This window comes from Ailuropoda melanoleuca, chromosome 1, assembly GCF_002007445.2.
Source record: "Ailuropoda melanoleuca isolate Jingjing chromosome 1, ASM200744v2, whole genome shotgun sequence".
Lineage (NCBI taxonomy): Eukaryota > Metazoa > Chordata > Mammalia > Carnivora > Ursidae > Ailuropoda > Ailuropoda melanoleuca.
In genome coordinates this window covers 124,998,616-125,026,256 of record NC_048218.1, presented here as the reverse complement: position 1 = coordinate 125,026,256, position 27,641 = coordinate 124,998,616, and the positions used below count along the sequence as shown (strand labels likewise).

Sequence of the window (27,641 nt, the reverse complement as noted above, 5' to 3'; positions counted from 1 at the left end):
CTGTGGGCTGGTGGCGGAGGCGAGGGCGGCCAAGGAAGGGCGGGCGTTTAATGCTCGGTAAATGCGATGGAATCCATCCAGGTGTTCTGATTTGAATTTTTTAAAGGTTACCTTCAGCTCTGTGTGGACAATGGACTAGGCAAATAGGAAACGATCTTGCACAGATATCTGTTGCTTAGCAGAATAGATTTGCAGTGTTTTCTTTACAGAAAATGTCTCTATAAATTTTATTTATTAATTGGTGTTCTAATTTTTTAAAATGAAAGACACCAGAGGTTTAGAGCAGGAACTGGCAAACTTTTTTGGTAAACCTTTTTTTTAACTGAAAAATTTACTCTTTGCAGGTAATAAATATTTCAGGCTTGGAGGGCCATACACTTTCTGTCACAGCTACTTGCTCTGCTGTTGTAGCTTGAAAACAGCCGTGGATAATACGTAAATGGATGAATGTGGCTGTGTTCTGTTCAAACTTTATTTCTGGGGGTGCCTGCCTGGCTCAGTCGGTGGCATGTGCAACTCTTGATCTCGGGGTTCTGAGTTCAAGCCCCATGATGCATGTAGAACTTACTTAAAAAAAAAAAATTTATTATGGACACTTGAATTTGAATTTATATAATTTTCACATGTCAAGAAGTATTAATTCTTTTGTTTTTTACTCCCAATCATTCTTAGCCTAGGGGCCATGCAAAAAGAAATTTGGCCTTCAGAAGGGCCAGTTTGCTGACCATGGTTTAGAGCATAAATTCTATAGTAACCTGGCTGGGATGAATCCTAGCTCTGCAGCTCTGAACTTTCTGACATGAAGAAATGACACGGGCAAGTTCATTTTAATATATGAGCTCATGTGGTATTTTTCTTTCTGTCTGACTTATTTTACTTAGCATAAATTATTACCTGCTTCATGGGGTCAGTTACTAGGATAAAATGAGTCCATATTTTTAAAGCCCTTAAACCAGTGCCTGGCACATAATAAATGCTACATAATTGTTTGTTTAACAAATGAGATTTTTGCCCTGAAATCAGAAATAAAATTTAGTAAAAAAGCCAAGGGACTTCTATTGAAATGAAAATCACATTTGGGTGTATTGTTTAGTTACACCCTTAGTTATTCAGATGCAGATCTTCTCTGTAGGATCCCACCAAACCAAACACAAAAGCAGGAGAGTCTTTAGAAGTGGAAGAGCAGCTTTTGAGCCCTTGCTTACTGGGCAGGGGCTCCAAAGCCTCAAAGAGTCACCTGATTTCTCACTGTTTGCTTTCCACAACACAGAGCAGGATTTTATTTTATTTATTTATTTTTTTTTAAATAGATTTTATTTTATTTTTTTTTTTAAAGATTTTATTTATTTATTCAACAGAGATAGAGACAGCCAGCGAGAGAGGGAACACAAGCAGGGGGAGTGGGAGAGGAAGAAGCAGGCTCACAGCAGAAGAGCCTGATGTGGGGCTCGATTCCATAATGCCGGGATCACGCCCTGAGCCGAAGGCAGACGCTTAACCGCTGTGCCACCCAGGCGCCCCCAGAGCAGGATTTTAATGCGGGGTCTGTAACAGGCTCTGGGTACTGAGAGTGAGGGTGGGAGAGGGCACGGAGGGAGAACGGAAAGCAGGGAGAGCTGTAGACCACAGCAGTGGTGGCGGGGAGAACCAGAAGTGAAAAGAATTAATGCCTAAGAACGCAAGTAGTAGGAGAGAGAAGAGGAAGAAGCTGCTGTGTGAGGGGCTCCTACAGAGTGAATGGTCGCGGAGAAAGACTTACATCGATCACAAGAGTAAAGCAGGTGCAAGATGGTGCCAACAATGATTAAAGAAGACAATTTGGGTGATCCAGACAAACCCTAGCACTTCCCGAAGCGGGTTCCCAAGGGTCCAGAGAACTGTGAGATGGGGTGGAAGATAGGAAGCGTTCGTGGGATAAGGAGTAAGGGACGACAAATAAGCCTAGAGCCCACAGTTGGCTTGGCTTTGGGGCTTGGCTAATTGGCTCTGCCACATTTCCAGAGCATTTACGTGGGCACGAAGGCTATCTATATTGGTGGGCTGGGGCACCTGGGTGGCTCAGTCATTAAGCGTCTGCCTTCGGCACAGGGCGTGATCCCAGGGTCCTGGGATTGAGACCCGTTTCGGGTTCCATGCTCTGCTAGGAGCCTGCTTCTTCCTCTCACACTCCCCCTTGCTTGTGTTCCCTCTCTCGCTGCCTTTCCCTCTGTCAAATAAATAAAATCTTAAAAAAAAAATTAAAAAAAAATTGTAGTGGGCTGACGTTGCTCCCTGGGCTGGAGCACCTCCATCTTGGGCCTAGAACATTTTTTCCGCAAGGGTGCTGTGATACCCCAACTTTTTCTCTCTGAGGACAGAGCTTCTCAGCAGGCAAACTTTTTTTGAAAAGATTTTATTTATTTATTTCAGAGAGAGAGAAAGAGAGGGGGGAGGGGCAGAGCTAGGGGAGAAAGATTCCCAAGCAGACTGCACTCAGCCCAGAGCCTGACTCCGGGCTCGACCCCACGACCCTGAGATCACCACCTGAGCTGAAACCAAGACTCGGCCGCTCAACCAGCTGCACCACCGGGCACCCCTCAGCAGGCAAACATTTTATGATCGCTTCAGTTTGAAGTTCTAGTTGGAGTGAGAAGTGACTTTCTGTTTTGTTTTGTTGTGTTAACCTTCCTCATTCGAAGTAGGGAGATACTACTAGAATTTTGGTTGGCATGATTTTTTCAGTGCCTTGATTGAAAAAGTTTCTTGTATAGTAAGCAGTGAGTTAGTAGGCACCAGGGTCTGCTTTCTCTGTGTCCATATGTCATCTTAAAATCTAGTTTGAGGAGCCTATTGATTACACAGTGAATCAAGTTTGCATATATCTTACCTATATAGGGAAAAAAATGCAATGACTTCCTCTCCCACTGGCTAATACTCTTTTGTGTAGTACATAAATAGAACACATACAAGCATACCTGCAGGTAGTGTGAGTTCACTATTTGCTCCGAAATAAAGCAAATATTGCAGTAAAGCCGGTCAAGTGATTGTTTTGTCTTCCCCGCGCATATAAAAGTTATGTGTGTCCTGTTTTAGTCTATTAAACGTACAGTAGCATTATGTCTAAAAAAACAATGTACGTACCTTAATTGAAAATATACTTTATTGCCAAAAAATGCTAACCATCACCTGAGCTTTCAGCGAGTCCTAATAACTGATCACAGATCACCAGAACCGATACAGTCGAAAGGTTTGAAATATTGCAAGAATTACCAAAATGTAACACACAGAGACGAAGTGAGCAAATGCTGCTGGAAAAATGGCGCTCAGCGCAGCGTTGCCTCGTACCTTCAGTTTGTAAACGCATCTTATCTGTGAGGCTCAGTAAGGTGACGTCAGTAAAACAAGGCATATACTGTAAATTTCCTTTATTCGTCTTGGGCCTATGATTTTCATTAATTTTTAGCCACCTGAGATGGGTTTGAACTGCTGATTCTAATTTCCCATCGGGAGTCTTGGTGTATTCTTGGGCACGGAACTCCCCACTGCCCGATTCCGGCTGCTCCGATGGTGGGGCCAGTGCCGGGGTAGCTGGGGCACTTGCTCATCAGCGCCCACAGCTGCTAGAGAGCAGTGCACAGGTGGTCCGGGAGGTGACCCCATGCCTGCTGCTTTTAGGACTGTCTCTCGCCTCTCGACTCATTTTATAGTTAGAAACTACCAGCGTTCACAACAGAATGGGCCTTTCATTGCGAGTGGTTGAGCCTTCCGCTAGTCAAAGGGGACTCTGGAGTGTTGACACGCACACTTACAGAGGGCATTCTGTTGGTCTTTGCCCTCCTGGAATGGCACTTTAGGAAGAATAGACTACCTGGTTTTCTTTGAGCTCATAACAAATTGAGCTCACCAGGACCCCTGGCTTCATCTTTCCACAAATCCACGCTCTCTTGGTACCTCACCCTGTTTACTTGCTCCCTTCGGAAAACCAGTCTCCGTGGGGATAGTGACATACATGGTGTGTAAAAATGTGTTTAACATCTAATACAATATGCATGTAAGCATTTAGTGGCTTCGAGAGACTGTCACGTTTCAAAGGAAAGATCTACATCCTGAAAGACTATCACACTTAGTATTAGAGAAACCGAGAGAGTATTAAACAGAATGAAGGCAGCCTCCAGACCTTTAACATAGCCGTCATACCTGCTGTCCTTCTGTATGTTCCCACTGGCTGGGAGCTTTGGGGTCTTTAGTGAATAGCCAATCACAGACCTTTACAAAATGAACTTGCCAACCTGGGAGAAACCCTTGTTGGAAAAACATTCAAGGCTCTGTTGATGAGCGTTCACTCCCTCCCTGAGACCAAGCTGTGTTATTTTCCTTTACTTAGGGGGCATAGCTCATGTGTGGTCACCTAAAGTGAACCTCAGCACTGACAATTCTTCCCTCCAACATCCTGCTGGGAGGTTTTATCCCTTATCATAAGATGAGTAGGCTAATTTGTTTGTTAATTTGGTGTCCTTTTAGATTATACATCCCAAAACTGATGATCAAAGAAATCGGTTGCAAGAGGCTTGCAAAGACATCCTGCTGTTTAAGAACCTGGATCCGGTAAGCTACATCTCAGTGACCAGAAGTGGTTTTTTTTTGTTGTTGTTGTTGTTGTTTTTCAGCACCATCGGAGGGAAGAGCGGTGCAGGGTCTTGGAGTTTTACCCTTTTGACAAGCTAAGGTCACCCGGGATGACATGTCTCCCCCCGCCCCCATGGCTGCCTGTGTGGTGGTTTGTGTTCTAGGAGAGCAATGCTAAGCTTGGGAGGTGCAATGTCCTTGAAGCCAGGAGCACACAGGCCTGCCTACCCCTTGTCCGCGGAAGACATCCCTCCAGGTTACTTGCTACAAGTATAGCCCTGAGAAACACCCTCGATGAAGAGAGGGTTGGACCTCACCTTCTTTGTACATCCAGCAGGAGGAACGTGCAGGGGGTTCAGGGCCCACGGTGGATTGCCTCTCTCACCAGCTAGTGATCCTAATGGTAGTTTATGTATAACTTTTGTATTATACTTATTTTAAAAGTAACATTTTACTTCCCTTTAAACATAGAGCGATTTTTTTCTTTGTAAGGAGTTTGAAATCTCTGGTCTTTGGCTCTGGCTATTTTTCTAGAAACCCCTCTCTCAGTATGAGTGAGCAAGTGGTTCACATTTTGCTCTGTACTCAGACCTAAATGTTCTCTTCCTTCATTTCACATTGTGCATCTTGATTGCTCTGTGATTGTTTGGGTTGCCAGGATCCTGCTGCCATGACCCAAATGTGGAAACTGAGTCAACTCTTGTAGCTTACCTCACCTTTATTTTTATAATGTTTTGGGGTTTTTTTAGATTTTATGTATTTATTAGAGAGAAGGAGTGAGCGAGCACACAAGCAGGGGGAGGGGCTGAGGGAGAGGGAGAAGCAGACTCCCCACTGAGCAGGGAGCCCCATGTGGGACTCCATCCCAGGACCCCGGGATCATGACCTGAGCCGAAGGTAGACGCTTAACCGACTGAGCCACCCAGGCACCCTTTACCTCAACTTTTTTTTTAGTCAGACACAGCATTTTACAGTTTTCAGATGGATGCCCTAGAACATTAAATTAAGACCTGCTCTTTTTAAGCTGAGGTCTTCTTAAAGCCATTTTTATACAGAGGTGGGTACGGTATTATACTGAGTGCTCTATATTGAGTGCTCTCAATCTGGTCATAGGGTACCCTGAAACATTTTTTAAAGATCTTTTGTTTCTAATACCACATATGTTTCTACCACGTCCTCCAGGAACACGGATTACATTTTGTGACTTTGGAGATGTTGTTTTAGGACCACATGTTATAAGTTTTGTCCAGTTTGCCTCAGGTCCTCTAGAATTCTTAATGAGTTTGCAAAACTGTGAGCTCTATAAAGAATGGGGCTGTTGGTTGTTTGCTCTAATAATGGAAGATTAAGAAATGAAATTAAGGGGTACCTGGGTGGTTCAGTCGGTTAAGTATCTCACTCCTGATTTCAGCTCAGGTCATGATCTCAGGGTTGTGAGATCGAGCCCTGTGTTGGAACCCACACTGGACATGGAGCCTGCTTAAGATTCTCTCTCTCTCTCTCCGTCTGCCTCTCATCTGATCAATGCTGTGATGGAGTCCAGACACTGTGTGAGAACGAGGGTCTCTCGACCCCACCTGGATTCAGGAAGCTGGGGAAGCCACCTGAGCTGAGCCTCAGAGAATGAGCAGGAAGGAGATTGCCCATGGAAGGAAAGTCCAGGGCATGTTCTCACGGGAGCCTGTGTCAGCAGACACGGGTGCTGAGAGCTCAGAGGCGCACGTGCCATGTCATCAAGGACCCTTCTTGAGTGCCACCCTGTAGAGTTGGCCATATACTGTAGGCAGTGGGAAGTCACCATTGAAACATTTTAAGCAGAGAAAGTAACAATCAAATGTGTCTGAGGTCACTTTGGTGGCAGGATAGAGAGTAGAAAGGAGGGAAATGGGCTTAGGGAAGGGAACAAGGGGACGGTTTCATAAAATATTCAGAATTAGCAGAAGTTGGCACTTTTTAGGGATCAAATGATTTGTAAGCTGATGGAAAGGGTCTAGGATGACTCCCACTGTCTCGCTGGAATGAACCCAATACCATACGATTTCACTCACATTCATTCATATGTGGGAGTTAGGAAACAAACCTGATGAACATACAGGAAAGGAAAAAAAAGAGAGACGGGAGAAAACCGATGAGCTGGTACCTTTTTCCTGAATTGGGAAAATTTGGATGCAGAACAGGAAGCAGTAGTTACTAACTAAAAAGAAGAATGATCTTGACCTTTTACCTACTATCTCATCTGAATTCCCTGAAGTCATTGTTTAGCTTGGAAATCTGGCACCTCTTAGGCCTCTGAACATTTTTCCTGGGAGGGCTGTATATTCATATGTTGAGCACAGCATTTATAATTATTAATCTCTTTGAAGATATCCTTTTCATGAATATTTTAATGCTCAACTCAGTAGGCCATTTTTCTTCTGAAATATTTCTAATTTGAGGCAAACTGAAATAATTTTCCTATGCTCCATGATAGGTTCCTTCATTAATGGAGAGTAAATTGTTATTTTTGAAGTTAGAGACCTTTCATCGAGCTCAGTCTCGAATTTGCATTCTGTGGAATAAGATGTGGATTTCCTACTGTGGCTGTCAGTCATTGGGATAAGCCTCTGCATATTAAATATTTCCTAAGTTCTTTTCACTCTGTGCATAATTATTGGGAAATTGCATTTTGATTGATTAGAACAGACACCTGTCACAGTGAGAAGTTCTAGAAGAAATGATTGTTCTGTATTTTACCAGTAATTACTTTTTTGTATATCTATGTGTGAAATTCCTAAGCTTTATAAAGTTTTAAAATGCAGCTAAATACCGAGACAACAAAAAAATTTACTAGAGAATGTATTTCATTTTTTTTCTCCCATTTGACATTTAGGGAAAGAGCTAATCAATAAAGCTGATATTCTCTCTCCATTTGGCCTAAAGGAGTTGGAATATAAATAATAAGCGAAACAAAATATTAGTAAACCATTTAATCAAACTTCATAATTTTGATAGGTGACCATATGCTGCCTGGTTGATGAACTCATTTGGATAAAACGGTCCCTGTGGGGCCAATTAGCAGCACATCCAGACAGCACTGCCTCTTGGCCACATTGGCTTCATCTTCCGCGGGGGGCTCCTGTTTCACAAGGAGGTGTCAGAGCTCACACAGGGAGCCAGGGAGGGGATGAAAACCCCTTCCTGCAGGACCCACCCTGCCGTTCCTCCAAAGGCTTTGCTTAGCCCACGTGAAGAGGCAATAGTATGTTCTCTGTTCAAATGGAGAGCTCGGGTTTTTAATTAAAAGCTCTAAGTCTGTGTGCCTAGACAATTTAAAAAAAATCCAAAAAAACAAAAGAGTAGTCAGGGACAGGAAATCTCCCTCGCAACCCAGCTTCTCAGGAGCCACATGCTTTGAGCATTCTCATGGGTATTTCAACAGGGTTATGCTTTGCACGGAAGAGTATGTTGTTTTTTATATTTTGGCGGCAGCAAACTCTCCACAGTGTATCAGTATGATTTTATGAAAGTTTAAATTGATAGCATTTATGTATTTTAAAGCCAAACCGGGAAAATGCATTAACATTTTGCTCTTGTCTCATTTATTAAATTTGTATAGATAGCCAAGCAGGACCCATGTCATCAAAATAATATTGCAGAAGAAGAGCAAAGTTGGAGGACTCACACTTGCCAATTTCAAAACTTTTACTACAGGGGCACGTGGGTGGCTCAGTCGGTTAAGCATCTGACTCTTGGTTTTAGGTCAGCTCATGATCTCGGGGTTGTGAGATCGAGCCCCGCGTCAGGCTCCACGCTCAGCAGGGAGTGTGCTTGAGGTTCTCTCTCTCCCTCTGCCTCTCTTCCCCTTTCTCTCTAAAATAAATAAATAAACCTTTAAGGAAAAAAAACCCAAACAAACCAAACCCTGTACTATAGAACTCCAGGAATAAAAACAATGTGTTACTGGCCTGGGTAGACACATAGAATAGTGGAATAGAATTGAGAGTCTAGAAACAAACCTATACATTTTATTTATACATTTGATTTGATGTCCATTTGATTTTTGATGAGCATGCCAGGCACATTCAACGGGGAAAGAATAGTCCCCTCAAGAAATGGTGCTGGGACAACTGGATGTCCTCACACAAAGGAACCAAGTTGGACCCCTCCTTTACACTGTACACAAAAATTAACTCAAAATGGATCCAAGACCTAAATGTAAGCTCCCAAACTATAAAAACTCTTAGATGAAGACATGAGGGTAAGTCTTCATGACCTTGGATTTAGCAGTGGATTCTTAGGTGGACTCCAAAAACAGGAATATGAAAAGAAAGAAATTGGACTTCATAAAAAATAAAAAAAATTTGTGCATCAAAGGACATTATTGAAAAAAGTGAAAGACATTCCACCAAGAGAAAATATTTCCAAATCATATATATATAAGGGCCTAGTATCCAAAATATATAAAGAATTCTTACAACTCAACAACAAAATAAAAACCCAACTTAAAATTAGGCAATATACTTGAATAGACATTTCTCCAAAAAAGATACACAAATGACCCATAAGCATATGAAAAGATTCTCAACATGGCTAGTCATTAGGGAAATGCCAGTCCCGAAACCACAATGAAATACAAGCCCAGCACCACTAGGGTGGGTATAATTTTTTTTTTAAGAAGGGGAAATAACAAGTGTCGGCGAGGATGTGGAGAAGTTGGAACCCTAGTACTTTGCTTGTGGGAAAGAAAATGGTTTAGGCACTGTGGAAAACAGCTTGGCATTTGCACAAAAAGTTCTAGAATTACCATGACTCAGTAATTCCACTCCTCAGTATAACTCAGAAGAATTGACATATTCAGTATTCGAATGTGAATGTTCTGTGGCCCCACTATTCACAGTAGCCAAAAGGTGGAAGCAATCCAGGTGTCCATTGATGGATGAATGGATAAACAAATCATGGTGTATTTACAGTGGAATATTATTCATCTGTAAAAAGGAATAAAGTAGGATTTATCTAGAATAAGGATGAACCTCGAAAACCTTATGCTGCGTGAAATAAGGCAGATGCACAAGGTCACGTTGTATGATTGCACCGTAGGAAACATCCAGATTAGGGGAATTCTACAGACAGAAAACAGGTAGGTGTTGCCAGGGGCCAGTAAGGGGAGAAGAGAGAAGTGACTGCTTAGTGGGCACAGGGCTGCTTTTTGGGGCCATGACAATGGAAGCTAAGAAGCGGTAGTTGCCCAACTTTGTGGCCACTGACTTGTTCACTTAACCATGGTTAATTTTATGAGAAATTTAACCTCATGAAAAAATTGTGTATATACAATTCATCTCAGCGTTTTGATTTCTATTAGTTTCAATATTTAATGGCTCAGATACACTTTATGGAGGCTGTTAAATCAGCAGTTTACAGAATCAATCACTGTGGCACCTCCACAAAATTAATGGGTTCCACAAAACCCAGTTTGGGAAACATGGAGCCCTTTTGTCAGTTCAAGGGTCTTTGAGTTGTTCCTGTATTTGTTCTGAGGAAAGATTTCTTCACCTTCTAGTTTATTCTCACTAGCTGAAGTTTGTCCGTGAGCTTGTCAACCACACTTTAGCAGAATAAAAATTTTCTGTAGTTTAAGTAGTTGTTAGGTTTGGGGTTTCTGGCTTCCGTGTTAATAAATCTGTCCTATGGGAGGTACATGGTTGCTTCTCGAAGAGAACCATGGTGATAAAGAACAGTGATAACAAATTTGCCATAGTCATTTTGGGGTTTGCTTATGTTGTTTTTCTGTTCTGTTTTGTTTTTGGTGCTAAAACCAAAAAGGATTGAAACCAGAGTTTGGATTCACTTAAGTATTTAGGTAATCTCTACATAATTTGCAGTCGTACTTTATGATCCTGGTCGTTTTACTTGCCAAGATTCTATTTCATGCATAATGTATCTGGTGGTTGATTTTTCAGTATATGGAAGTGGGGATCGTTGTGCTGAAATACTCTGAAATAACTAATTATCATTACTTTCAGGTACTGAATATGAAAGGAAATGTATAATCATCTCATTTGTTAGGTGGTAAGAACAACTGTGCTGTGTATTTTTTTTTTTGCAAGATTTAATGGCAGTGATGATACTTTTGTTCCTTCAAGCTGCTTCACAGAAATCTAAAGCCGTTGATGGTTAGTTAAGAGAACACATTGTAGACAAACATAAGGATTGTATCTTTTCTTTTTAAAAAATAGGAGCAGATGTCTCAAGTGTTAGATGCCATGTTTGAAAAACTGGTCAAAGAAGGGGAGCACGTAATTGATCAAGGCGATGATGGTGACAACTTCTACGTGATCGATAGGTAAGTTTCGCGTAACCTCACTGCGGAAATTAATGAACCTTCCGTATAAAGTCGCCGCGGTTTTCGTATGACTGGCAAATTAATATTCGATAGTTGCTGTTACCTCTTTATTCTTGTTACTCCATAATAGGCCCTGGAAGCCTGCTGTGAATACGTGTGGTACAGCCACATTAGATCGTGAAAAGAGGCCTAGTTTATAGAAAAACGGATGATTTTCGTTAGTTAGATCCATAAATCTCAGTCCTTCACTGTGAGCTGCCTCGTTTATTAACTTTGGCTTGAGAGGACGCCTGTTACACTTAGAAGGGAGGCAGAGCACGGCATCTGGGGTGTTGAATCATATAACTCAATCTGTTCTGTCTCTATTAACGATAAAGTAAAACACGCGCATGGCAGAGAGGGTAGTTTATGTTCTTTCCAGAAATTGTTTATGCATTCTTGTGCATTAAAAACCTTATAGAGAAGTTATTTTAAGACACTGTAGAGAGATTCTTTTATTTAAATAGGAAGGCGGGCATTCATATTGAAAATGTAATTTCAGAAATCGTTCAGTTGTGCTTTACTTCATCAGAGAACAGCGTGCTTTAAGCATAATAGGTAAAAGCCCTGAACTGTACTGGGGGAGCGGTCTGAACGGAGGCTTTATTTCTTCACTTTGGTAAAGTGATGCTAAAGTGCCCATGAGACAGTTGGCATCCCCGGCCCCTCCTGTTTTGGGGGCCGCACAGTCGTCTCCCAGCCCGGCCGGATTTATTGGGTTGCATTTGCTTTTCTGGGTAGAGTTGTGCTCAGCTCAGAGCCTTGCGGAAAATCACACCCCATCTGTCTGCGCAGCCTCGTTTCTTGCCTTGGCTCTGGGGTTGGCATCTCTCCTACATCAGCAGTCCTGCACACTCTCCGAGTGGAGGGTTCTCACCAGTTCCTCCATTGCCTCATCCCTAATGCCGTGGTGACCTGTAGAGCCACTGGCAAGGGCCGGGGTGAGCTCTCTGACTTTAGAACAGACCCAGTTATTCCATATGTAAATTAAAGTCTTGATTTTGGGATCCTTAACAGCTTTCATCAGTGAAACACCTCAGAGATTCACTCAGCTGTTAAACTGTTTAACTGTGGGGGGATAAGGCAAACCCAAATACAATAAAAACTCCCTTACGTTTCCCTGGTCAGTTAGAGCCTAATCACCCGTTTGGTAGATGAAAACTCCCAGGCACACAGGAGCGACGGGAGTCGGCGAAGGTCAGCCAGCGTGGCATCCGGGTCGCTTGGCCACTGTTTGTGGTTTTTCTGTGGCTCCGCTCTGCCTGACGCCTCATGTTATCAAGGAAGAAATGTGTATGAGAAGGTGGTACAACCTTTAGACTGTGTGCCGGCAGCTAGACTGGGGCTCATTTTACTTCTCTTCAGCACATTTGTCATGTACTTTCTTCTGTTCAAAGTAGAAAATGTATAAAACGGTTTTGGTGCCAAAGTGTAAATAGTGTTAATAGAAGAATTAGTCTGTGCTTGGAAAATAGTCATGAAACCGATTCTAGAAAGTATCCTTGAAAAGCCCTTCTGTCCATGCACATGAAGCCAGTCACTCTCTTATTCATTAATCTCTTTGCGCCGTATCTTATGTTTTTGGCTTTTGTTGTATCTTTACCATTCACAGTCCTTTCCTAATCTTAAAAGCTCTCCCTTTTTTTGTCTCTGTCAGGGATTTAGACAACAGAATAAAGCCAAAGAATTTCTGCTGTCTGTCCTCTCAGGTGTTTCAGCAAGCCTTGAAGCCATGGTCTCCGATAAGACCGAGAATGTGTATGGGAAGGAAGTCGTCCACAGGAAGAATGTAGTTCTGTAGATAGGGGGTCTGTGAGATACGTAGGACAGTGCCAGACAGACGCTTGCCTCGAACATGAACCCAAATAAAAGATAAGCACAGGATAAAAAGACCTACGAAAAGACCACACTCAGATATTTAGTCTGAATTTCCACCACTTTTTTGCTTTAGCTTGGGGGTCAGTCTGCAGTAAAGCCCCGGATGCGGTCAGGAGCCTGAGTGATTCTTTAGGCATCGAGGCTGTGTGTCTATCACAGCTACTCAGCTCTGCTGATGTGGTTACATACAGTCAGCCATTGAGAAGGCACAGGTGGACCCGTGTGTTGTGTTCTGGTAACACAGGAAAGCAGGCAGCCAGTCCGTGGGCCTTGCTTTGCTGGCCGCTCCCGTAGATGATACAAGAGCCTGCAGAGTAGGGCTGTAGAGTAGGGCTGACCAAATTGTTAGAGCTGTATTCTTTTTTAAAAAGTTATTTTCCGGGGCGCCTGGGTGGCACAGCGGTTAAGCTCAGGGCGTGATCCCGGCGTTATGGGATCGAGCCCCACATCAGGCTCTTCCGCTGGGAGCCTGCTTCTTCCTCTCCCACTGCCCCTGCTTGTGTTCCCTCTCTCACTGGCTGTCTCTATCTCTGTCGAATAAATAAATAAAATCTTAAAATAAGTTATTTTCCTTGATTTCAAAAGTAATACATGTTCTCTTTAGACACAAAAACTCCTAAAACGTCCTTCACTCTTCTTACGCTCAGAGATAACCACGGTCCACTGTTTCAGAAGGATGTCTGTGCGTATTCTGTTTGGTTGGAGTCTAGCTTTTTTATCATTCAACTTTTATTGTTTGGTCTCATTTTCCCCCGGCAGGCACATGTCCGGTCTTTACCGTAGTCTAGCTCATGGTCTCTTCCTGCTTGTCTAGCACAGATGTTGTCTCTGGCACATATCGATGCCCTTTTATTACTTGTCATCGGAGGAGAAAGGGAAGGTGGAAAGGAGATTTTGTCGAACACGGCTCTTCTCCAAAATGATGTCTTATTGTCATGAGATTTGACCTCCTCTTCTTCATCTGTCCGACAGAGGAACATTTGATATCTATGTGAAATGCGATGGTGTCGGAAGGTGTGTGGGGAATTACGACAACCGCGGGAGTTTCGGCGAACTGGCCTTAATGTACAACACGCCCAGAGCGGCTACAATCACTGCTACGTCTCCCGGTGCTCTGTGGGGTTTGGTGAGTGAAAGATTGATTTGACCTGAGTGTTATTTGTAAAAACTGTTATGACCAAAGCCAGGCACGTAGAGTCTTTTAGTTCTAATAGGTGGATTTCTTTGCAATCTTATTAAGCAACTACTGGATGCAGAAATTTTGGGCGCTGGGTTAAATCTTCATGTTTTTTTCCCAGCGAAGTCAGGAGCTTAACCTACTGGTCCTGGGAAAAAGACTCAGATCCGAAATGCTCCACCCTTAAAAACCAGCCACTCAGACCAATGAACAAAGACTCCCATGCTATTTTCTGTGATATGATCTGTGCTTCCCTAAGTGTGGTCCCCTGACCAGGAGCATCTGTATCACCTGGGCACTTGCTAGAAATGCAGATTCTTCCCACCTCCCTTACTGATTTGGGCCCACCGAGTCAGTAGCTCTGGAGATGGGGCGCAGAGGCCTGTGCTGGAGCAAACCCACCGCACGACTCGGGCGCGTGCTAGGATCTGAGAAGCCTCCCTGCACAGGTTCTCTTGGTGTGCTATAAGATGCTAACAACTTTGCATGGAAACGCAGCTGGGTAGCATCACAATACTGGATGCCTGTGTGTCTCACCTGGACGCACATCAGAATTACTTGAAGGGCGGAGGGCGTTAAAAAAGAAATCCTCTTGCCAAGGCCCCACCACAGACTCATTTAATCAGATTCTGCGGGGGTGGGACCTGGGGCTTTTAAAATGAATTTAATGGTGCTATTTCTACAAGACTTAAACGTTAAAGATACTTGGGTGAGGTGGGAAGGGAGATTGTTTTCATACATGGTATCGGGGTGCAGAGTGGCCAATTCTGGAAGGCTGTGTTTAAGCTGGTGCTTCTCAGACTCCGATGTGCTTATGGATCACCTGGGACTATAGTTAAACTGAAGATCCTGGTTCCCTGGATCTGGAATGAGGCCTGTGATTTTGCATTTCCCTTAAGCTCCCAGGAGACCCCAGTGCTGCTGTGCCCAGAGCACACTTTAAGCAACGATGATTTTAGGGCATATTTGCAATACTTGTATTTCCTTCTTTAATTGTTAAAAACGGCCCACTCTCTAGTTTCAACATGTATTTGTTAGATTAGTTCTCTCAAAAATCCTTTCGTGGAAGGAGAAGAGGTGGAGGGAATAGGAAGTCTGTTTGCAGTCTGGGTCCCAAGGATCATATGTAGCTTCACACAGGTAACCTGTTGCTCCATGTCGACTCAACCATTTAATTTTGAAGTCGATTCAGCTGATAAAAATCTCTTAGAGAAACCATACATGTTGTACGTTTCTTCTTATTAAAATCAGGCGGTTACTGTTGCTGTAGTAAAAATGTGGTGAGTCACATTTTAAGCTGTACAAGGAAATTTGGAATTGTTTCACACAAGAATCTCATGGTCTGGTGTGTTTTAAGGACTGTTAAAGATTTGAACACCCAAAGCCAGCAAGTAGAAACCCCAAACCAGGCCAGGCTAGGTCCATTGGACGTGATTACTGGTTAGCAGAGTGGTTGGCTCCATCTAGAGTCCGCCGTGACCTGTCCCAATAAGGAAGGCATCCGCTGCAAGTGCCGTCATTCGGATGAGATTGCCAGCCCCCCGGGGTGCACGGTCCGTAAGCCTCCTCCCGCACGTCCTTGGAACAAGACCACACGTGCAGCAGGGTGGCCCCTTGAGTACTCATAATCTGCAGCCCTGGTAGAAACCTTACACTGGGTACCATGGCCCAGCATTTCCCAGTGTGTGTGATACTTAAACCATCAAGAAGGATTAAGCTTTCTCAGAGATTTTTACTTGCCTCTGCAAGGTATTCAAGTGGACAGTTTGTGATGATCACCGTGGGCACGTATGTGCCTAGTGCAGGAACTTTTTAAAAATTAGAATTAACCTATCACTTAATCCTTCAAATATGTTTTTCAAGAGCCACTTACCGAACTATCTATGCCCCTTTTCAGGAAAAGTCAAGTAGAAAAGATGTTTTTCTTTTAAGGCCAGCAGATTGGAGCTCTGCCATGTTAAGTGCAGGTAGAAAGATAAGCAGATCCCAAGAGAAAAGCCCTTTGTTGACCCTGCGGATGATTCAGAAAGGCGATTATTGAAATGACTAGGCTGAAAACACTTGAAATGGGACTTTGTGGATTTTAATTATATGTCAGAGTGGGTGTGAAGAGGTGGACCACTAACAGAAGTATTCCCCGAGACAAATACCTCATTGTGGTTAATTTTTAATCACTAAACTATTTCTCATCTTCTTTGTTTTGCAATAAACTTTTTCCATAAAATGGTGTTGCAGCTGCTTCCCAAACCTGATTATATATCAGAATCACCGGGGGAACTTTTATGACCTATATAGGTTAGTGAGCCCTACACACGGACGTTGTTCGAGTCATTCTAGTCAGGGGTCTCAGGACCTTTTTTTAATACTACAGCTGACCCTGATGCAGACCCAAGCTTGGAAATTATTTCAATAATTTTACTAGTTATCTTGCACATTTTTCTCTTTTAAAAAAGTTATTTAGGATTACAACTCCACATTATAGCCCTTGTCAAATTGTAATAAACTAAATTGGGGAACAGGATGTTTGCTTTCCTGGAGGCTTACATCCACGCTGGCATTTTCCCCCATCCCACCAGTTCCGTTAAATTCAGCCTCACTGTGTCAGCACAGTAATTTAATAATTAATGAAAATATTTCAGTTTTATTGGATATTAAAACGGTGTAATTGTTTATCGGTGTATGACAAACCAACATAATTTTAGGGGTTCTTAACTGAGAACCATTACAAAGTTTTGTAGGGATTGTTTCAAAATAAAGTTTGTAAGAAAACCATTTTTTGAGCTGTTTGTTATCTTTAAAATTTTCCCTAGTTCCTTAATTGAGTTCTGCATCTTTGAGGTTAAGTAGTATAAACGGAGGAACGTTTGAGAACCCTGAGAATGATAAACACTGGCATTTGACTGATATTCAAGAAAGTTGTAGTTCTTCTGTGCACATTTTTTAAAAAAAGAAAAACTCTGACAATGTGGATGTGACAACCTAGTGTACATAATTTTTTCAAGATCTCATTATGATTAATTTATGATTAAAAAAATTCTAATAGTGTTTTTCATGCATTTTTTTTCCTGCAACCCACATGAAGATTTCCATTCGGAAATATCACAACCAGTATATTCACCAATATATTACTATATTAACTTACGTATGTGTGTCTTTGTGTATAACTGAAATAAATAACTAAACATCACTTTACTAAAAGGTGTGCATGCTGAGATTTTCTAGTCTTTATTTTTTATAAAAATGCTGGTCATGGGTGAAAGGAGTCAGAAGGTATAAACTTCCAGTTATAAAATAAGTTAAGACCTGCAGATGTCATCTCCACCACGGCCTCTGTGGTTACAGCATACTATGTTTGAAAGTTGCTTAGAGTATAGATCTTAAAAGTTCCCACACCTAGAAAAAAAGAATCTGTAATTATGTATGGTGATGAATGTTAACCAGACTTACTGTGGGGATCGTTTCTCAATATATATGAATACCAAATCATTATACTGTACACTCAACACTAATATAATATTATAGGTCCATTATAACTGTAAGTTAAATTTTTTTAACTTCGTTTTTTAAACTTCTGTTTAAAAAAATCCTGGTCATGGGGCGCCTGGGTGGCACAGTGGTTAAGCGTCTGCCTTCGGCTCAGAGCATGATCCCGGCGTTATGGGATCGAGCCCCACATCAGGCTCTTCCGCTATGAGCCTGCTTCTTCCTCTCCCACTCCCCCTGCTTGTGTTCCCTCTCTCTGGCTGTCTCTATCTCTGTCGAATAAATAAATAAAATCTTTAAAAAAAAAAAAAAAAATCCTGGTCATGTTCCCCTGACGTGATTTTGGACATCCTAGGGCTGTCACCTACAGTAAAAGAACTTGTGTTAGTCCGAACTCAGAGACACTGCGTGCAGAGGTGGCTTCCAGGGGCTGAGGGTCGGGGAGATGGGGGACATGGTGGTCAGAGGGTTGAAACTTCCAGGTACAAGGTGAATGAGTTCTGGGGATTGAATGAACAGTGTGGTAATTATCCTTAACATTGTATTGTATACTTTGACGTTGCAAAGGGAGTAAGTCTTAGATGTTCTCATGACAAAAAAGAAAGGGTAATTTTGTGGGGTGATACCAGTATTAACTAACCCTATTGTGGTAATCATTTTGCAATATATAAGTGTATCAAAGCAACACGTTATATACCTTAAACTGACACAATGTTATAGATCAGTTATATGTCAATAAAGCTAGAGGAAGACAGGTCTAGTGGCCTTTTTTTAATGGTGCAATAGCACCACCCTGTGGCTTTATCCCAATTACATGTTGCCCAGAGCTGTTCTGAATAAAAGTAAGCTGTTTCCTTTTTTTTTTTTAAAAAGAAAGTAATATTTTATATGGGTTTATGTTTTATGCCTGCAGAAATAAAAAAAATCTGAAAAACGTATAATAACATTAACCTTTTATTTCAAAATCTTCAGTTATTGTTTGTTCCTTATTGGGACTAAAATGAAACTATCTCTTCAAATTTTTTTCCTAATAAAACCTACCGCTTACCTGTCTCTGTATCTGCTATTCTGCCTTTAGGACAGGGTAACCTTCAGGAGAATAATTGTAAAAAATAATGCCAAAAAGAGAAAAATGTATGAAAGCTTTATCGAGTCACTGCCATTCCTTAAATCGTTGGAAGTAAGTATATGTTTATGCTTATGTTTTATTTTGCTTTAAAAGTTTGTTTTGTTTCAAACATTTAGTTCTGTAGGAAAGTTTCTTTGAATATTTTTATTTGAAAAGATTAAATGATGGTGTTTGGGTAACACGGTATTTCTTTTACTACCTGTAGCTGCAGATGTTTTGTTTTGCTTTGTTTTACAAGTAATAGGATTTATATGTGGTCTTTATCTAAAAGCAGACTTCATAGGTATTAACCCAGAGAATATAAAAATACTAATTCAAAGGGATACACACATCCCGATATTTATAGCAGCATTATCCCCAACAACCAAGTTATGGAAATAGCCCACGTAGTCCATCAACTGATGAATGGATGACGAAGAGGTGGTGTATATACACAATGGAATATTACTCAACCAAAAAAAGTTTGAAATCTTGCCATTTACGACATGGATGGGGCTGGAGAGTATAATGCTAAGCGATATAAGTCAGAAAAGACAAATACCATCTGATTTCACTCATGTGTCATTGAAGAAACAAAATAGATGAGCAGAGGGAAAATAGAAACAGGAAACAGACTCTTAACTCTAGAGATCAGACTGATGGCTGTCAGAGGGGGAGATGGGGAGACGGGGAAATAGGGGATGGGGATCAAGGAGCACACTTGTGATGAGCACTGGGTGTTGTATGGGGCTGTTGAATCACTATGTCATACACCTGAACACTGCTATTATACTGTATGTTAGCTGACTGGGGTTTAAATAAAAACAGAAGTAAAAGCAGACTTGACGTAATGATAGAAATGTGGGCAGCGGCACTAGTTACACCTTTACAGGGAGAGCTTGTGGAAACACGGTGTGTCTTCTCCTTCCCGGTCAACTTTGCTGTTTACCCCTCTTCTCCTTTCCTCTTCAGACTGGCATTCCAGGGTCTCCTCTGTTTTCAGGCTACACTTATTCACTTGGTGACCTTGTCAAATGCCCTGGCTTTAAACTGCTTAGCTATCGGTGTCTCCTAAAATGGCCATCACCAGGCAAGGTCCCTCCATTGATCGGCAGATGCACTTGTCCAACCACATAGTTGACATTTGCGCTCACGTGTCTAATCGGCATCTCGAACTTAGCGCATCCCAGATCTCCTCCTCCCCTGCCTTCCCCACCGTCCTGCATCTTGGCCACAAGCCTTGGGATTAGTACTGACTCATCTCCCGCAGTTTCCCTCTGTTGGGTTGTCGGTACACGCCTGGTGGAGGTTGTGGCCACGTTACAGAATATGTATGAGGCGGCCGATCGTGTCTAGCGGCATCTCTTTTAAAATGAAAGGCGATCAGAGGCTGGAAATCCACATGCCTTTGGAGTTAGGGAACATAAAGGAGCAGAGGAAGCCAGGGCGGGACACCAGCCAGACCCGGGCTCCAGCTCCAGAACAGTTGCCGAACCCACAGCCCGTTGCTGCCGTTCGCCATTAACGTGGGCTGGGTGGGTGCTGAGTCTCCTGATTTTTCAAGAGAAGCTGGGAATTCAGATTTTCCTGAGAAATCTTTTAAAATGCCGGCAGTTAATACAACGCACAAACCCACAGGTTGCCGTTTATTTGGCCTCTAGGCTACACGTTTTACCTTCTGAAATAGAGAAGATTACCCATTTAGTTTGTTTAATCGTATCTTTGTTTCTTTGAAGGTTTCTGAACGCCTGAAGGTGGTGGATGTAATAGGCACCAAAGTATACAACGATGGAGAACAAATCATTGCTCAGGTATAATACTTCTTAGGTCATTCAGCTTAGGGTTATATTCCAAAAGTTTCTTCCACGAGGCTGATCTTGATAAGTTTTTCATATGTGTCTATAATTAGTATGTAGTGGTGGCTTAAAGGAATATTGCTTCCACCAAATGACCTCTTAAAAGTGGTTTAATTTACAGCCATTAAGCTATTGGAATATTTTAATTTATATAAGTAACTCCTGATGAATATGTATTAAATCATCCAATGGATTTCTGGATAATTTTCTGTTTGTACATGACATGAAATTCAAATGTTTCTACAATAAGATGTCATTGACAATCAGAAAACACAGGCAAGCACGTTCCTTGAGATAACAGGGACCCAGAAGGTGCACCGGGAGCTCCTGCAGAGTTTTGCATGATTGGTTCAGGATGAAGCCTCCTGGGGCTGCTCCCTGATAAAATTAATCAAGAAGGGAACACACTGTACCATGTACTGTATCAGCTTCCTGGCACGAAATGGGGGCTGACGTGCCGTTTAACCCCTAATGCTTCTCCGAGATCCCAGTTGGAATGGGTAGGAAAACACGCCTTGGTTAGGGCAGAGCTGACAAGAAGTAGAATTCACCAAGAAGTAGGATTCATGAAGACGTCGGAGTTCACAGATAAAGCAGGCAGATGATAGATAGCACCTGCATTTCTTAGTTACAGTTCTCAGCACCAGCTGAATGATGTAAGCAGATTTTAACGTTTTCTAATTTTGTATCACAACATTTATGCTGTGTTATAATTTTTATCTAAAGTATTATCTTTTCTTTTGATATATGTGGAACGAGACTCAAGGTCTGTGAGTCATTGTTTTAGAAGGCAGATACACAAGTAAATCAGTCTCTCGCTCCTGTACACACGTGTGCACACACAGATTATAGTCAGGTTGGAAGGAGGTGGAGTCAAATTAGAGAACGAGACTGAAGTTCTACTCATGGAAGTTGAAAAATAACCAAGTACAAAAGCACTTTTGACATTGTTTTTATCCTTTTATTTTGAAATAATTACAGATTCATGTTAAGTCGCAGTGATTATACAGAGGTCCCATGCCCTCCCCCTACTTTCTCCCAGTGCCTCTGGCTTCACTACGGTTCACACCATCACACCTACGATCTGACACTGGCACAGCCCACGGGCCCTATGTTGCCACTCTTACGTGCATTTAGAGCACGTTTTGAAAACAGAAGTATCGGGTACCTGGCTCACTTGGTCAGTAGAACATGTAACTCTTGATCTCGGGGTTGTGAGTTCGAGCCCCACATTGGCTGTAAAGATTATTTAAAAATAAAATCTGAAAAAACAATTACACAGCCGTCAACAGACCTATTATGATTTTAAACACTTAAAATTTAACAGGAAGCTCTTAGGGTATAAAGATAAGAGATTGGAGATTTTATGTATGTATATATTATGCTTAGGATTTATTAAAGGTATTTTAGGTATTAGTTGTTTTTTAAGCATTTATAAACATAAATATGTTACGTAAGTCTAGACTCCACATTTTTGTGATGTAATCTGATACTGTGCTTCTTGAATTGTATGTACCAAACAGTTCTGAAATTCCCAAGTGTCTCTATAATCACTTTGAGAGGCTCAGAAAAGTCAGGATCTGCTCTCATCTGTACTATACTCTTTAGCTCGGGAGGCATCATTGGAAATCAAGGCAGAGTTCACCCAAAAACAGAAAGAAGGGAAAGCAGGGATGTAGTTAGAAATGGCAACTTTCAGAAGCCTTTTTGAGGCCCCGAGGTAGAGTGGAGCATCAGTACAAACGTCAGGGCCCACGTGGACTGCTTCCTGAGAAGTCTGCTTGTTTTCTCCTCTTTGAGAGTTTCTCCTCTTTGGGCCACCTTGCCGATGCTCGTTTTCAGAGGATGACACGGTGCGCATGTGAGCGCTTCTTGGGGAGCACGGGATTGGCCAGTGAGGCAACAGGTGCTGCTGGGACACAGCCCTGCCGTCTCTGACCGTGGACATTGTCACCATGCTGGAGTTGGGGCCAAATTCTTACCTCAGTACTTGCCATATTTTCTTGGCTAGTTTTAGCAAGAAGTGCCATGGGAGAGACTTTATTATTTCAAATAATTTTACAGATGAGCTCATTAGTCTAGAATTGTTGATCACGGCCTCTCAGTGTAGACAGTGAGATAGTTTGTTCCCCCGGGCCTTCACTCTTCAGGCCGATCATCTGTACAGCAGAGCTGGGTTGATCTCAGGGCTACGAGAAGCAACAGCATTGCTGTCAACAAAAGCTGCATTTTTGCCCTCTGTTTTTGTTTCCTTCTTACAGGGAGATTTGGCGGATTCTTTTTTCATCGTAGAATCAGGCGAAGTGAAAATCACTATGAAAAGAAAGGTGGGTGTTGGCAAGTCCTAAAAAATGCATGTTAGCGATAGAGCAACAGGTTTCCTTTCTGATACTCACCCGAGAGTCAGTATAACGGAGTTTTCACGCTCTTCCTTACCTTGTCAGGGTAAATCAGAAGTGGAAGAGAACGGCGCCGTGGAGATCGCGCGGTGTTCTCGGGGCCAGTACTTTGGAGAACTGGCTCTGGTCACTAACAAACCTCGGGCAGCTTCCGCACACGCCATCGGGACCGTCAAATGTTTAGGTAGGAGTCACAGCGGTGGGCGTGCCTCTCCTGCTTGCAGTTGTGATACCTGCATTCCATGGGCTCATGTGACTGTACCGATGAGCTCACTGGGTCCCCAAGTTTTATGGTCCCCACAAGAGAGAACAAGGTCAAGATTCATCGCATTATGGAATCCCATTTGTGGGAGCCCTTCGTTTTTTCTTTACAAATCGTCCCATACTATTTTGTTCTTCCGTACGGGCATGAAAGAACATCTTGTTTTAGTGAAGAATTGGGAGTATGGAGTTTTAGGTCTCATCTTTCCAATAAAGTTTGTGTTCCTCAAAAAAAAAAGCCAGCTAGAACAGTATTCTTACAGCGTCCATCAAGGTCTGCAGGCAAAGCTGGAAGGTCTGTGGGAACACTTGCTCATCCTAGTCCTAGGAAACGAAGGCTTGGGTTTGTCAAAGGCAGTATGGTTTTCTTTGTTGTCCAGCCATAATGACGCGACATCACAAATGTCACCTTCAGCTGGAAGACCTCTATCTGCATCTGAGATCTGACCTGGGAGAAAGAACTTACTTTAATAGTGAGAAACAGAAGGCAGGTGGGGTCCATGTCGAGGACACTGTAAGAAAATTGATTGCACAGTAATCAGCCACTCTGTTCTCATGCACAGCTCAGTAGAATAAAATCAGCTTCCCCAGCTCTGCAGGCATCTTCAGAATTAACTTCTTAGAAAAGACACTTTTTAAAAGGGTCTCAGTAAGTATAATACTAATCAAGTGTTAACACTTGTATGAAAGAGAAGGTAGGTAGAAACTGACCGGTAATTTTCCTGAGTACAGGCAGGAGGAAAGAGTAAAGGTGACGTGAGTGAAACCCTGTTAATTTTTTTCTCTAACAAATTTATTCACATTAAACAGAATCTGAGAAATACAGAAAAGGCTGGGAAAAATGAGAGTCACCCATACCACTGCCACCACCCCGTGATCCTGTGATAATTTCTTCTCCTCTTTTTTTATTTGCGTGGGTTTTCTGGTTTTCAAGTTTTGTCAACTGCTTTGTTTTCCTTCACTGTAGCTTAGTAGGCACTTGCTCATTTTATTTCTCATTTGATCAAATTGTAGCGTTGTAGGAGATAAACGTACACATTTTAAGTTATTCAGTAATTTCCCACTGGCAAATATTTTGGGGGTTTGGGCTCCATATTTTGGGCATGCGGGAGAGTTTTTGTGTTGTTGTGCACAGACTACTTTCCCATATATAGAATTTTTCCTTAGAAATGTTCTTAAGAGTATGCTTTCTTTTTATGGCATTCGAGGTATACCACCGGCTCTCTTGGTCTGTACTAATTTACATGCTACCAGCAATACAAGAACGTCCACTTCCTCTATTCTTGCAAACATTGTCTTTTGTACCTTTGCAAATTTGAGAGGCAAAAACAAAAAAAATTTTTTTTTAATTTGTATTTCTATGGTAGAGAGTGTGATCATATTTTCCATGTGTATATTACAAATTGAGTTTTTAAAAATGCAGGAGAGAGGCAGGCAAAGTGACATAGAACACATCCTTAGAAGTGGACAAAAGCATTTTGGCCGCCATTTTGAATTGATTAGACAATAGGATAGAAGAGTAAACATTAACAAAAGGTAACACTGGGTCTTTACAGCATAACATTGTAAACCCTGAGAGGGGAAAACAGTAGAGGAAAAAAAATCCCTTTCCACCTTGAAGGAGTTCATATTACTGAGGTGGTGACATCAAAACTAATTTATTTTTTAAAATTCCAAGGCCTTGCTGTAACAGCCACTTATTTTTTTCTTACCATAGACCAGGAGCCTCCCACCTGACCTAGCATTGCACAATCAGGTTATCAAGGGAGCACTGGCTGTTTACTTTCTGAAGTGGAACATTTTTACCCTTATGCCCTTCTCTTGCATTTGAATTATATCTAGAAATACCACTGCATTATTGACACCTGCAGAATATACATCATAAATGACTTCAGAATTTTTCAGATTTGCAAAAATAACGTTAAATTTATTTTTCTTTTGTTCTCTCCTTTTCTTAGCCATGGATGTGCAGGCATTTGAAAGGCTTTTGGGACCTTGCATGGAAATTATGAAAAGGAACATTGCCACCTACGAAGAGCAATTAGTCGCCCTGTTTGGAACTAACATGGATATTGTTGAACCCACTGCATGAAGCAAAAGTACGGACAAGACCCGTAGTGACAAAATTACACAGTAGTGGTTAGTCCACTGAGAATGTGTTTGTGTAGATGCCAAGCATTTTCTGTGATTTCAAGTTTTTTCCTTTTTTTACATTTACAATGTATCCGTAAACAGAGTAGTGATTTAATACTCAATAGGCTTTACCATCACTTTCTAAAGAGTAGGTCAGAAAAATACTGACATACTGATGAAATGACTTTGTACTCCACAAAATTATGATTTGAGTGGAAGGTTTATTCAGATGATTTGTAATATACTGAAAGTATCTGTGGGTAAGAAGATAATTAAAGGACGCTGCCATGGGTGATACGTGTTCGTGTGGACTTCCCCGGATCGCTGTGTTAGTGACTGTGCCCATGAAAAGGGACCTTGGCAGTGACTCATGCTGGACAGCATGGCCTCATTCTTTTTACAACTCACTATATAGTAAGTACAGTTTTAATCATTTTTGTTTTCTCAAGTTTTTCTGGCTTGATAAGTTATGTGCTGGCCTTGGACTACGGTGAAATGGTAGAACACATCATATGCAATTTTCAAACCTTTTATATATTTGCAATAAAGTACATTTTGACTTCTTTGGCATAATGTCAGTAACCTCCGTACTCCAGTGGTTCGAAAGACGGGCAATGTAGTCGTTATGATAATAGGGAAGAGTCTTTTTTAGATGAGAGATCATTAACACAGTTTCCTCATAAAGCATATATCTGCTTTCTTTTTCCATTTTGTAGTCCTCTGTACTCTTTAAAAGTTTGAGTTTGACATTTAATGTCACAAATGGTTTTTTTAAATGCTATTTAAACCTGTCTTCTAGAAGCCAGAGATCTTACATATGCTTAAAAAAAGAGAGAGAGAGAAAGAAAGAAAAAGAAAAAAAAAGAAAAGAAAGAAAAAGATCTCTCCTATACCAAAAATATTTTGGGGTCCTTATCAACATACCCACAGGATGTTTCTCTGTTCTTCACTAGGGGTACATAATATGATCCTTTGCAGACATCTGCTCCCATGGGTTTCCTTTAAGGTGGTAGAAATTTTTATAAGCAAAACCACATATAAAGATAAAAGGAATTTCTGCCCCATCCAAATGTACCTTAGGCCTTGCCATTTGCATTAGTGTGGACTCAAAAGTACAGGGTAAACATAACTGAATAGATTTTCATTGATGATGTGCTTATTTTTCTGCCCATAAGATGAATTACATTCAACCAAAGCAGTATTATTCTTAACATGATTTCTAGGCCCATGTGACCCCAGTGTCTGGAGAGGTTAGCTCTAACCAGTTGTTCACTTTTAAATGAGCAATTGCATTGTGGGAAGCAGGTTTTAAAGAAATACATACCCGGGTAAAAATATTCCGTAGCTCTTAAAGTGTGATGTTATTAGGGAACGTTTGTGGTCTTACATATATAATGAAAATATGGTTAAAAATGTGTTCATCAAATAATGTACATATAAAAAGTATGTAAAGTATAACTTAGCCACATTTTAGAACACTGTTTAACAATTTTGCAAACTTTCTTGTAGGAAGAGAGCTTACGACATGAAGATGATTTGTTTTCTATTTCAGATTTTATTTTAAATGCCAGGTCTGTTAAACAAGAGAAAAACCACAAAGAACCCCCAGATTCCTGGTTCATCATTCTGTATTCTTTATCCACTTTTTGAAGATACCTTGTTGCATAAGCTGATTGTTAACTATTCATGGAATAGCAAACAAATGCCTGTTTAATAAAGAACTCTGACCAAGGCTGTAAATGCCAGTTACATTATTTTCAGTATTGTTGGTTATATTTAAATTTACCTTATAATAAAGCACACTTTTATAATAAAATGTTTTTAATGAAGTTTGGGGTTTTTTTGTTGTTTTGTTTATGATTTTGTTTTGTGTTGTGTTTTGTTTCTCTTGTTTCTGTCCTGTGACTTGGACGGTGCTTATTTAACTCTGCGAGAAGCAGGACAGACAGGGGGTTCATGTTAAAGCCACACACACACCCCCCCCAGACCTAATGCAAGAAGCGAGTATAGTTCTTTATGGTAATAGGGATTTACAGATTTTAACTATTAGTCATATGTGATCTAAACGATTGCAGTTGGCCACAGACTAACTTGGCTGTGTAGGTTTACCAAAGAAGTGTGACTAACTGGGGAATTTACATGTTGAAGCATCTAATTAAAACACCTCACATTTGACTTGTGGATGTGGATGTCATCATTCAATCACAAGCCAAGATTCTTTACTCTTGAGAGATCCTCCACTGAAGTTTCATTCAAGGATACACTCTGTGTAGCTACGAATTATTCTGGAAGAACATTCCACTAACACACATGCTTCTCTGTTTTATATAACGTGTGTGTTCTGCATGTCACTGCGAACCAGGGCTTTGCTGCCTGTATTGAA

General features: G+C 41.5%; 1 protein-coding gene across 4 annotated transcripts in view; it reads left to right on the top strand.

Annotated features, from left to right (window-relative positions):
* PRKAR2B (protein kinase cAMP-dependent type II regulatory subunit beta) overlaps positions 1–27,088 on the top strand; it is a 90,897-nt gene extending 63,809 nt beyond the window's left edge. Inside the window, exons 4-12 of one of the 4 annotated variants that reach the window (XR_004627181.1) lie at positions 4,501–4,584; positions 10,818–10,924; positions 13,814–13,967; positions 18,580–18,681; positions 20,346–20,420; positions 22,727–22,792; positions 22,910–23,048; positions 25,084–25,672; positions 26,811–27,088. Coding sequence is in view for 2 of the 4 variants with exons in the window: in XM_002913634.4 (XP_002913680.2) it covers positions 4,501–4,584; positions 10,818–10,924; positions 13,814–13,967; positions 18,580–18,681; positions 20,346–20,420; positions 22,727–22,792; positions 22,910–23,048; positions 25,084–25,217 (861 nt within the window). In the remaining 2 variants the exon portion in view is untranslated. Of the gene's footprint in view, positions 1–4,500; positions 4,585–10,817; positions 10,925–13,813; positions 13,968–18,579; positions 18,682–20,345; positions 20,421–22,726; positions 22,793–22,909; positions 23,049–25,083 lie in introns of all 4 variants that reach the window. The other 3 variants (XR_004627180.1, XM_002913634.4, XM_034666515.1) reach the window with 3 other exon arrangements.
* The last annotated feature ends 553 nt before the right edge of the window (positions 27,089–27,641 follow it).